Here is a 12,999-nt window from a genome sequence, read left to right on the forward strand (position 1 = left end):
AATTAAGTTGCTTTGCTAAGCTGAATTTCCAGTTCATCTATATATAGTAGCAGTGCAGCATAAGCTAAGTAGCATTATGCAGGCTTATGCAAATTGTTTAGGATGAAGGGGGAGCACAGGTGATAAGGAAATAAATATAGCTTTGAAGTCCACCGGAAATCTGTCTTAATGTTGAGCAAGGCTCTGACTAAAGGAATAGTAAACACACCACAACATGAAGTTGTCTTTTTACTTTTAACACCCAGTAGTTACCTTAAAGAGGAGGGTAGCTCCATCTTGAGGATTTAAACTCAAAATAGATCCAGTAACATATGTCCTGTTAATTTGACCTAATTAGTTGCTGCTAGTTGCAGGATTTACGTGAAGAATCCCATTACATAGATTAGAAATAAAATAGAGGGAATCTTGGCCCTTGGTGGAGATCATCTGGAGCAGCAGTTTAATGTCTGATACATTCTGTTTCTGGGTACTCTGTTCTCTGCAAGGAAGTGTTAGAGGAGGTGAATCTCTAATAAGTATTTTCTGTGACTTAGCCTTCAGTAACAAGCTTATCTTTCTATTTGAAAAGCATCACTAAGTTTGTTTTTTTTTTTTAATTCCACTGGATTTGGGGATGGTTTCCTTGGATTTCTAAAAACAGCAAAAGGTTATATCTGTATTCCATTCCGTGATGAAGTACAAGTGCTAACTGGCAGAGAACAATCTGGTTGTCTGTAGTGTGCTATGTCTTGATACTATTGTTTGCTTTGTAATTATCATCAGAAAACAATAAAATTAGTATAAAGAAGCAGTTATTTTCTCCAGTAGGGAGTGACTACAAATACATTTATTTCTACTGTTACTGTAAAATTCATATTGCCAATGTACTTTTCACTCTTTGACAGGAGACTCTACAAAGGATGTAAATATGCAGACTTTCAGAACACTTACTCAAGAAAAACTCCCAAATGAAACCAGTGTGAAGTTCTTCCCAAATCAGAAGTCCAGAAGGGAGCCTCATGTCTGGCACTTGAGGCACTTGAGGCAGCTATTACAGAACCTCTAATGAGTGAACCGTGATGAAAAGTCATAGCAGAGCACATTCTGAACATTACCAATACTAAAAACTTGGCACAATGAAAATATACACGGGATTAAAAAAAATCTTGAGCAATTTATAGGCTTCATTAAAAGAAAAAGAAAGAAAAAGAAAAAAAAAATATTTGTTTACTAAACTTTCAGTTCATAAATTATAATACTATGCTTTAGCATACGTGATTCAAGAATATGTGTACTGCATAACCTAGAGCTAAGTAAATAGGAGGAAAACACCTCTGCTGAATATTAATTACTATTCAATAATTTTTTAAAAAGTGATATATCAGAAATATGGCTAGGAGTGAATTATGTATTATAAACAGCTATAATTTCTCTATTTTTGTGTACATCTTGTCTTTTTCTTTCAAGAGATTCAAGGGATTAACTAAAATGTTTGTCCTTATACACATTCTGAAATACATCTAAACTACATTTCATTAGGCAAACAAGAATAATATAGGCTCTGAACAGACCTCTTACCTTAGGCAACAGCAGTATTAATATAGAGAGGAACAGAAGCCTTCCTTGGGAAATAAGCATAGTTATAATACCAGGGCAAACATAGCTGCAATGAATATCAAAACTCCCTTTGATTTCATGGAACAGGATCAGGTTCATGTAACGTTCTTAAACATTGCCAGCACCCTGGTGCTAGACATTTGCAGAACTCCTAAAATGAGAATGGAGTGTTTGATCTTGGTCTGAATTTTACTGAGTTTGTTTTACAGCTAAGGACTTCTAAGAATGCTTTGGACAATCAGATCACCTGCATAACAGAATTTTTTACCAAATCTTCTAACTGGTCTGGGAATTTTCATTGTTCTACTGCAGGGACGGGTACTAAGATGTAGGGGAAGAAGGGTAGAGTTTTGTTTTCTTTTCTTGTTTTTTCTGAAAGGATTTGCAAAATGAGGTCTCTGGGAACTCAACATTTGTATTTTGCCTGAGAACTGATCCAGCTTTATGTAATTTTGGGGATTGGGTTTTGTTGTTTGGGTTTTTTTTTTTACATATTGACTGTGAATTTGTCTCAGAAAAGGTCTGTTAACCAAGGTGCCTGGGAAAGATAAAATAATAGCCTTACTAGAGGAAGCCCACACAACTGCTTGGGTGATTTCTTAGCCTGGGATGGGAATATGATTCTGAAGATAACCAATGGATTGAAAGATCTACCTCACTGAAAGGAAACCAGGGAAGAGTTTGTCATCTGCTGAAGGCTAACATGATATTTCTAGTCTCCAGACTGCAGTGCAAAGGTCCCGTGGCAGCCCTGAACAAGCTGTCTCCAGACCTGGTTACTTCTCAAGTATGTAAATATAATGTGAAGCCTGAGCTGGCAAGCTGTGATACAAGTGTAATGGCTTGGTGACGCGGGTGTCAGTAACTGAGCTGGTTCCTCTCTGCATGGAGTGCCATGGCACCGTGAGATTCTACCTTCACTGTGGCATTCTCTGCTGAAAAAGAGTGTTCTCTAACTTACACATTTAAAATGAAATAACAAAAACAGGTGCTGCAAGTGCTGTGTAGGTTTTGCAGCTGGTTTGTGACTTCTTGTTTTGCTGATGTTTTTTAATCAATATATATCACTGTTGCATACCCCTTGGCAAAGTGCACAACAAATTGTTTTAAAGAAGCTTTGAAACCTTTCCTGTGTCATTTCCACCCTCCTGCCATCCACAGGCTCATGAAGGAAAAATCCTGACATTTCTCTGAGGTAACAGGGAGGATAAAGTAGCAAGTGGTGAGACAGAAGCATGGCCAGATGGGGTGTGGTATTTGGGAAAGCTCCTGAGAACTGTGGCTTACTAGAGAAAAAAAAAAAAAGAAGCAGTGAATGAATTCCTTATAAAAATGCATCAACCTTCTTTCCTGAAATTTTGCCTTTATAATAGGCATTAGATGGCTCTAACTTTAGATGAAGAATGAATAAAACAGAGTTGATACAGTATTGATGGAGAAAATGAATGACTGGTCAAAAGCTGGAAGGATCTGGCTGACCTGCTATGTGTCCATTCTGGCTGGAAAGCACACTGCTTGCTCACTGAAGAGATTCATTAGTATTAATACAGAAGTTCAGTAGGTCACACAAGTCTCATGCTCTCCTGGAAGGCTTAAAATAGAAGAGAGAGGTAAAGGATTAAAATGCTCTTAATGTTGGTACTCCCTGAACAGCAGAGGCTGGAGAAAACCCATCATCTTTCTCTGCTGGCAAATTAGCCACTTTAGCCATATTATTTTTCTGTCAAATGTCCTAATTGCTTCAGCAGCAGCCTTGTCTGACAAGTGACTTGAGGTCAAGGCCTTAATGTAATTTTTTTCTCATCTTATTTTTTTTTTTTCTCTCCAATAGATTACACAATTAGATAGATTTCTATACAGATAGGATAGTGATTAAAATAATGAGTGAAAAAAAATCACTATGCAGTCCAATGGAAACTGAACAAAACTGCTATTGTTAGACCTGAGTAGAAGCTAAGGCACAGGTTTGTCACCGAGTGATTAGAATTACAGCCAAAATTAACCCTTGAAGGACTCAGCTCTGTTCTCTTGAAACTGGTTCTTGTATGAAGAAACACAAATAAAAAGAAAAAAACAAAACATGATTTTGGAGAGCACTGCTGAGGCTACAGCCAATGTCTCTAATGACTGAACTTGTGGTTGTTGTGAGGTTTTAACTTACAGTAGGTGGGCCAAGTTTGTTTCGGCTCTGTAGTAAAAGTGCTCTAGTTAGGTGAATTCAAACTTGCAGATGAAGTTGTTTAACTGTGGAAGTGGTATGTATCAGAACTATTTCTTTCATTTCTTCTGCATCAAAATGAAAGCACCATAAGTCAAACTTTAAAATCACAAAGAATTTTAAGGAACAGTCATTATAATGCTTAAGAGACCTGTTCAGACAATTTTTCAGCAGCCTCACAGAAATAATTTCTTGAAATAAGACTGTGAATGGAATCCCTAGATTGATTTCAGATGAAATCTGTGCATGATTTGGAAAAACACTTTAACTTTTCAAATCTTTCCTCAAAATCTAGAAGTTGGGAATATATTTCAGAGATCCATGAGAGGAGGAAAACACTGTTCAATTTTTATATTTAAACCTGGCCATTTCTACCATTTTGTGCTGGACCCTTTCTGTCCTGCTGCTGTCACTGCTTTTCTCTCACTAGATAGATTTCTGTGGTGGCACTACCAAGCTGTGCATGCTAGAATGAGTCTGCAGAAATTTCTCAATAGCTTTGTGCAGAGTCTTTAGTCTTACTGTCAGAGACAGTGAGAAGAAAAAGAGATTTCTATCCCTGTCTCAGATGATAGAGCATGGCATTCTGTTACAAAACAAGGTAAGCAATACTAAATATGGATAAAAGATGAAAATCCCTACAATCCTTACTCAGACAAAAAATACCACAAAATAACAAAAATCTGTCAATGAAAACTTTCATTATGCTTAATTCTAAAATTGTCCTGAATTTGAAGAGCTCCAGTTTTATGAAAAGTATTTCTTTTCAAGAGGATCTCCACCTAATGCACCAGGCAGTGAATGCTTGAAACTGTTATAGAAGATGAGATACAAAACTCAAGTTCTGATTTCAGTAAAGTAAAACAAGATTACAGGGAAAATAATTATTGAGTGGGGAATCTACAAACACAAAGTAAATAAAAATAGATTGGGGGAGCAGGAACTGAATGGGAATTGAAACTCTGAGTAGCTCTTTAATTCCAGACTACGGTCCAGTAAAAGGCAGTGAGACTTGTACTTCATGTAACCTATCTGCATATACTGCTTGGCTCTCCAAAAAATTGTTTTTCAGTTCCAGTGACTCAAACAACCAAGACAGTTTGCCTTTTATAAAAAAAATTTGAGAAAGCAGATAGGTTTTGCAGTTCTAAAGATGATAAATCTGGGCTCTAATCACTCATTCCTGTCAATACTACATTCATTCCCAGAGTAGTCTCTGATTACAAATGCAAGAGCATTCAACAGAAATTACTTGGTTCTGGCCAACATCCAGAATTTTGGGGGCAATAACTATCAAAATCAACCTCATATCTTTCTTAGAAATGAGCCAGAAATGCTCTACAGTCCACAAAGTGTTGTTCATAGTTCAAAAAAATATAGGAAGACTACTGTCATCTGCAGCAGATAAGTCAGAAAATATGGTCCTGTGTCAAGTGCATTCCAGCATTTTTATAGCTGGTTATTTGCTTTAATGGCACGTTTGTCTCAGACAAAGGTTTTGAGGTTTCCTTTTCGTATTTGTGATATCAGGTGCTAAAATTTGGGCTCCTCACTATGGAAGGTATGGTGAAGTATTTCCCTTTGATGTGAAACAGTGTATAAAGGATTGCAGAGTTCCATTAATCACCTTGTGGCATTTCCATACTCCAACAGTGTCTAAGGAAGATGAAGCTTCAACAGTTCACTGCTTCCCCTTGACCTAGCAAGAATGAAGATGTATATGTTTCATACACATCATCTTTCTCTGCTTTATGTATGCACTAACTAACCCAATCTGAGGCTGTAAGAAGCATGACAGTAATCTAAACCACAGGGTGCCCTGTAGGGAATTACTCACCTTCCATTTCCTCAGCAGCAAGCTGAGAGCCAGAAGAAAGAAATGATAACTGCTAGCGTGACAACTCTTTCAGTGAATAGTTCCTAGGGCTGGGCAACTCAGTGCCACCTCTTATACTTTGTGAGATGGGAAATATTAGTTTATCCCTCAGGATATATGAGCTCAGAAAAAAAAGCTGAGGACAGGTAAAAACACAACAATGTGTGTTTGTCTAATATATGTGTGACCAAAGTGAATTTATGCACTAAAGTAAATAAGGAGATTAATTTATCAAGTTTTTCAAACACACTAGAGATCCCACAAAACAAAGGAAGCCTCTTTTTGTTTGTCATATTTCATTTCAATTCAGCTAAACATCTCTTCCTGTTTCCAGTACTCAGGCCAGCAAATCCAAGCCCTTTACGTTCTTCTGGAAGGATGTTACGGAAGTCTAAATATCAGCTGTATTTACAGTTCTGCAGTGTTTCAGGGTCTAAGTCACAGGCTAGGAAACCACCACGAGCTGCATCCCGTGAGCACAGAGTAACAGTCATTGTCCCAAGTGTGGAATATTTTGGATCTGTAATACACAAACTCCAGTAATGTTGTTTAATTCTCTTTTCCTGATGAGGTCTGTTCAGATTCAAAAGAATGACTGCATACTGAGTCTGTAGGGCATGGACTAACATCAAATAGTAAAATATTAATACAAAAAATATGTTGCCTTAGATTATGTATCAGAGAATTTTTTAATGCTTCTTTACCATCCAGAAGGGAAGTGTCAACATCATTCACAGACATAACAAATCTTAAAGAATCCCTGCTTCTGTTGATTTTAACAGTCTTCAGCCCAAATCTGGAACCAGAATCTGACATCACTGACACAAAAATCAGTGATTAGATCTCCAACCTATGCATGATAGTAAGATTTTGCTTTGATTCTGAAAAGTATCCCTGCCCTGCCTTTGAAAAGCCAAATGTTCATAACCTTAGTCTTCCATTTTGACATTTTTCTAGATCTGAATCTTACTAATGCTTGACCCAAAAGAAACTCTAAAAGAAATACTGCTGTCCTTTCCCTAGTCTTTGGTGAGTTTGAAATCAATCTCATAATCCCAAAATTAGGTGCATTGGCTACAAAAAAAAGCGTATTGCAGTGTATTCTTTTGTGGCAACTTGGTAATAGTATCTGATAGCAGCATTATAGGCAGAACCTAGGGGTTTTTTTCTAAAAACACACCCAACATGTAGTGTTACACATTACTTCTTGCTTCTTAATGAGGCATGAAGTAGAATTTTTAGTGGGGTGATATTCAACTCCTGTCACAAGAGTAACCCTCCACATCCTCTGACTGATTTGTACTCCCAGACAGGCAGAAGTGTTCACAGAAATGTGTTTTCTCAAAAATTCACTACACTTTCTCCCACTGCTTCAGAGCTAGGAGGCAAAACAAGTAACACCAGAATATTTATTCAGCCAGATACTACTTTATTTCGGAAAGGAAGCAGGATTCCTCCATATAAACATATATATATATATATATTTTACACATTTACAAATGTATTTATATTTACATTAATTTCAACGTCTTTATAGGTAGATTTTGTATATTTTTATACACACATACACACATATATAGGTTTGTATGTACGTTTATATGTATATCTCTCTATATATATCTATGTATCCGTGTATCTACATATATATATATATATATATATATATACACATATATATATGAATAGCTGCCAGGGCAGGAGGGCAGCAGGGGGTTCCAGCCGTCGGCCGATGCCGGACGCACCCGGAGGGCCGGCGAGCCCCGGGTTCCCGGCAGAGGGACCGGCGGGGCGCTTTGCAGGGCGGCGGGTCCCCGCTCCGCTCCCGAGTCGCGGAGCCCCGGTGGGGACGTGTCCGGCTTCCCAAGCGATCGGCGCGCAGGCGCCTCTCAATCCCCAGCGCCGGTGAGATGCTCTCGGACCTGGGAAGGGGATAGCCCTGCCATTCCCCGTCTCCTGCTTTCTGTCCGGCCCATCTGCAGCACTTTTCCTCCAGAGCCCTGGCTCAGATTATTTTTTTTTTTCCCCTAGTCGCTATTTTATTTTTTAATGACGCCCACCTCACGGGAGCCCGTTTGCTTTCTTCTAGTTCCCGCTCCTCCAAATAGCGTTATCTGAAGGGAGAGCCGCCTGTTGATTATCCCCGTCTCCCCTTTTCTGAGCTTCCACCCACCCTTTGCCCCCACCCCTCCCTCTGTTTGATTCCAAACCTTTGGATGGTGTTTTGGTGTCATTAGGAGATTAACATCCCTGGAGCACCAGGGGAGGAGGAGTAGGAGGAGGAGGAGGAGGGTGGAGGGGAAAGCGAGACTGCAGGCTGGAAGGTTGGCACATTAACACGAGTGAGACTCTCCTCCCGCCGTCCCTGCCACCCCCGGCTCCTGGGTGGCAGCGGAGGGGGTGTCTGCCGGCGCGGCGGGCTGCGGACGGCGGCTGGCGGGTGCGCCCCGGAGCCGCGGAGCGGCGGGGGCTGCCGGCGGGCGAGCGGCCGCGGCTCCTGCTCGCAGCCCCCCTCTCTTTTATGAGCAGCGAGGCGGCAAAGCGGCAGCGGGGGACACCTGGAGGAGCATTTCTTCCCCGGGTTTATGAATGGCACTGACATGGAGGAAATACCGTTTCAGAAAGTCAAGACCAAGAGGAAGAAGTGCTGCCACTGCTGCTGCTCCCCGCCGGCTGCCGCGGCGTCGGGAGCGGGAGCCGGTTTGGGGGACCCCCCTCCCTTGCTGCTGCTGGATGCCATCGCCTGCGAGGACGAGTTTGACTGCAAGGAGCTGGAGGCTCTCTTCCAGAGCTACAACCTGAAGCTGGAGCAGACGTCCACCCTCAAGGCGCTGGCCGTCCTCATCGTGCTCACCGCCAGCCTAGCCTTGGTGGAGCTGCTCTCCGGCCCCAGCCTGACCATCTCCAAAGGTTCGCACCCGGTGCACTGCATCATCTTCCTCTCCCTTTTCATCGTTACCAATGTCAAGTACCTGCAGGTCACCCAGCTGCAGCAGATCGTCAAGCTCACCTTGCTCTTCAGCTTCACCTTCTCCTTCCTCTGCTGCCCCTTCTCTCTCGGCGCTTATGGCATGGAGCCGCCCAGCGCTCCCGAGCAGGGCATGTGGCAGCTCATGCTGGTAACCTTCGTCTCCTACTCGCTGCTTCCCGTCCGGACGCTGCTGGCCATCGTCTTCGGGCTGGTGGTGTCCGTCTCCCACCTCATCGTCACCGCCACCTCCGTCAGTGCCAAGCGGCAGCGGCTCTGGAGGACGGTGAGAGAGGCCGAGCCGGGCCGGGCCGGGTCGGGCCGGGCCGGGCCGGGTGCTGCAGCACCGCAGAGCCGCGCAGTGCCGGCCCGCCGGGGGGAGGCAGGGAGGGAGCGCGGAGCGGCCCGGGCGGCGGCGGGGGAGTGCCCGGAGCTGGCTCCGGAGGGAAAGGGGCGAGCGCGCACCTGTGCCCCAGGCTGTGTCTGTAGTTTCCGAAAGTTTCCGGGAGGCAGGTGGGGATGGGGTGACTCTGGGGAGACAGAACCTCTCGGTTCTCTCTCTGTCTCTCTTTGTCTCTCCAAGGAAAACGGGGCAGGGCAGGGAAGCCCGCGATACCGTGCCTTACTCATGGGGCAAGTTCAGAGCACCGCATGCACAGTCCGTGCAATACAGCGCGCATCAGTAGCACCACCTGGCTCTACAAACTTGGCACAGACAATAAGCTGCGTGTGCTAATAACACCTCCACCGAGTTGGCTCGTATCCTCGCTGTCTGTCTCAGCCGTGGGCCCTTCGTGCCTATGCACAGCCCATCTGCGGGAGGGGCTCTGAGGAAACGATTTGAAATAGGTGGGACGCTCAAAGAGGGAACCCCACCTCGCTGCTCTCCCAGCAAGCGCGGCATTCCCTCTTCAGCTTCCCCAGGGCACCTGCTGCCCCCTTTCCACAGACATTGCCTGCTAAAGCAGTGAACTTCCTAGCAATTCCCTTTTCCCTCCGAATTAATCCAGCAAAACCTCCCTCTGCAGCAAGCATCTTTAGAAACGTGCTGCTGCACTCTCCCCTCCTCCCCCGAGGAGCTATTTATATCCCTGCAGGGCTTTCTCCGGCTCTCGTGGCCTGATGGGCCGCACTGGCAGGGGGAGGAGGATGAGGAGATGCGCGTATAGGAAACGTGGGCTGGCAGTCGGGGTTTGCTCCTGAAGGCTCTATTATGTGGTGCGTCTGAACCACTGGGAAAGAGGAATTGAAAAATGTTTGTGTCCTTCCTTGCACGCATTGATTATGCCTGCCCTCAGGAGAAGGACACCGCTTCTGTCGTCCAGATTGGTGCTAAACAACAATTTAATGCGTAATTGAAGTACTTAGTACATTACTACTGCAAAATGCTGGCATTATTCTCCATGACTGTGTAAGGCTGTGATGTTGTGATGCTGGAACATGCACAGTTGACATGGGCATAAATACAGCAGGACTGTATACCTTTGTGCCCAGAACTGCAAATTCCTGGATCCTTCTTCCGTGCTCACACAGACACACACACCCCAGTGTGACATAGATGCACGGAATAGAGACACAGAGACAATCACTGAGTGGGGTTACTGAGACAAACAGGATTATTGATGGCTTCACGCTGCTGAGCTGGTGGACAAAATAAATTGTATATTTTGAAGGGGAAGAGAGAGATAAGCTGAGCTTTATGATTTACCCAGATAATCTGATGGTCTATTTTTAAATATGTGATTTAGAGTTTCCATGTGAGGAAGAGCTGATGAAATCCAGAAGCACTGAGAGAAGCCTTCCTAAAAAGCATCCGGAAGGATGCTAAAACCACTAGAATATTCCTTTTGAATAGGGCTGAAGATAGCTCTTTTTACTGGAGTACCAATTAGTCCTTATGGGAGTCCAGGCTATTCTGGCTACCCGGACACATAGGCAGACTTTCCTTGATGCCAAGCTGCAGCTCAGTGTGGCATCTGCTCTTGTAGGTGAGTAACATAAAGAAGCTGACAATAACGTCTGCTCACTAAATTATCTAACCAAGGTCATGAATGTGAAACATTTTGAAGGGGAAAAAATCTGCTAGCTCTCTCCCTTCACATAGTTTAACTCAGTTATTCAGCTGGCAAGAAACTGACTTGAAGATTAGTGGAAATAGTTGACTAGCATCTGATGTAACATATCTATCTATCTTTCTTCTTCATCACCATCTCCCCCCACCAGAGTAATTTCAGTGGTTTGTATGCAGTCCCCAAAGCAGTATGCTTTGCTGATAACAGGAGGCAGAAACCAGCTGATAGGCAAGCAAAATAACAGGTTTGTGAACTAGTATCGCACAGAAACGCACACTGATTTGTGGCTTTTTGGCAAGGAATAAGTCTTCTGGTTTGAAGACCATCTCCATGTATGGAAGGGAATTTTCCCTCACAAAGAAGGTTTTTTTGCTTTTCCAAGGAACAACTTTGCAATGGTTGGAAGTTTAAAGATATGTAAAGGCCACATCATCTAAATTTTATTTGCTTGGCCTGAGAGTAGCTGAGCCTTTTTTATAAGGGTTAGAATGGACCTTTTCTCATGACTGGGATCTGCTTCCCAGACATTGGGTATTATCATGACAGCCCCCATGCTTGTAGACACAGCATGCAGTCGGCGTGTCAGGGAAGCAAGACTGCTCTGTGCAGAGCTGCAATAGCATGAAGGGCTCTGTTGTCTCTCCCAACCCCTTGCTCCCTAGCCCCAAGCAAGTGAATTAATTTAAATTTTTAAACAGATATCTGAAGAATCCAGAAATGCAGAAACACCTGCCCCAACCACTGAGACCAGTATTCCATTAAAGAGCTCTGACTTTTTTGTGATTCGGGCAGGGAACCCACTTGGGAATCAATTTCATTTTTGCTTAGCCTGAGCTTTAAGAGACTGCAGGTCTAGTAACTTCCATTGAAGTTAAACTGGAAATTTGTCAGCAAGACCAAATAGTTAATTTTTTTTCAAGTTCAATCCATTTACAGGCATAGCTAAGTTAAGGGATTTTTTCTGAAGTGAGCTTTTAGATGCGCATCTTCAATTTCACAAAGTCTGTGGAATCACCACTTGCAAATCTTTGAATGCCAAAAGCCTCACTAGCTTCAATAGTGCCAGATCAGAACATGAGTGCACCTCGTGGCATGCTTAATACTTGCATTCTTTCATATGTATGAATTCTCTACATAGTAAAACCAATGCTCTTTTTGGCAGAAGTTTGTCATGACTTCTGTTGAGTAAAGCACATTTAATTTGCAAGTGATAGTTTTCTGACAGCACAGTATTGCCTGTGGAGATCATGCCATGCCATGCCAGAGGTGAGACATAGGTATGTCATATGTCATATCAAGGCAAGAGGAGAGCAGGAAAGCAAGTACGGGGAGGTGATGAGAGTCAGGGGAATAATGTGACAGAACTTGACCTTCAGCTTTCCACTCAATAAGTGTTTTGTTCTTCAAATGAAAGATTCCAATCTACTAATATGTCATGCTCATTTCTAAATAGAAAGGTAGTAATTGATTTTATATATATATATATATAATTAATGGTGTATATAACCAATATCACATTCATCATATTAGTTGGACTCTTTCCTTCAGAATCATGGAACAAAATGCTCCTGCCATATAAGGTGACAGGGTATCCATAAATGAAGTTTTAAAAGCTTTGACTCTTATCTCTTTTTTTCTTTTTTTTTTTATTTTCCCTTTACAGATTCCAGATACATGTTAGGTGCTTCAGAGCCCTTACAGAAATACAGAATCCTGCCCAAAGGATCTTAATATAATTTTTATTGTAATGCAGTGAGTGGGTGTTAGAGACATGAGGACCAGATGGGGTAAGGAAGGCAAAGGCTGCTCATAGAAATTACTCAGTGGTGGCATATGCACCATTTCATATCTTACCATTAAATAACTGTTTCTGTCCCTCAAAATATTTTTGTCCCCTTTTGTTAAAAAGTATGTTTTTTTCCAGAAAATTAAAAACCAAATCATATACTACCAAAGTACCCTCACACATCACAGGAGTCTTTGTGAAAGAGCAAATCTGCATGTGTAGCAAAGAGCAGAAGAAAGAATGGTTCTGTCATAAAGTAGCGCAAAATTTTTCAGGATTGTGGTGAAAAAAGTGGGTTCTGGTTAATTTGTTTGGGTTTTGGGGTTTGTTTTTGGTTTTTTTTAGTTTTTTTCTTGGTTTGTTGGGGTTTTTTTGCCTGCATTTAAAACTGATTTTATGCATGCATTTATTCAACTGTATGATAGTACCTTCATTGATTCAGCCAGTACCAAAAAGTGTAGTAGGGATAGATAGATGTGTAAAGGA

The 12,999-nt window shown here is 42.5% G+C and overlaps 1 protein-coding gene across 1 annotated transcript in view; it reads left to right on the forward strand.

Moving 5' to 3' along the window:
- The first annotated feature begins 8,272 nt into the window (after nucleotides 1–8,272).
- Nucleotides 8,273–12,999, forward strand: part of ADCY1 (adenylate cyclase 1) — a 141,770-nt gene continuing 137,043 nt past the window's right edge. Inside the window, exon 1 of the mRNA XM_005525223.3 lies at nucleotides 8,273–8,941. Within this exon, the coding sequence (XP_005525280.1) occupies nucleotides 8,273–8,941 (669 nt within the window). The remainder of the gene's footprint in view (nucleotides 8,942–12,999) is intronic.

Source organism: Pseudopodoces humilis, chromosome 1, assembly GCF_049639895.1.
Source record: "Pseudopodoces humilis isolate 2021_Gansu_Grassland_sample_001 chromosome 1, ASM4963989v1, whole genome shotgun sequence".
NCBI classification, from domain to species: domain Eukaryota; kingdom Metazoa; phylum Chordata; class Aves; order Passeriformes; family Paridae; genus Pseudopodoces; species Pseudopodoces humilis.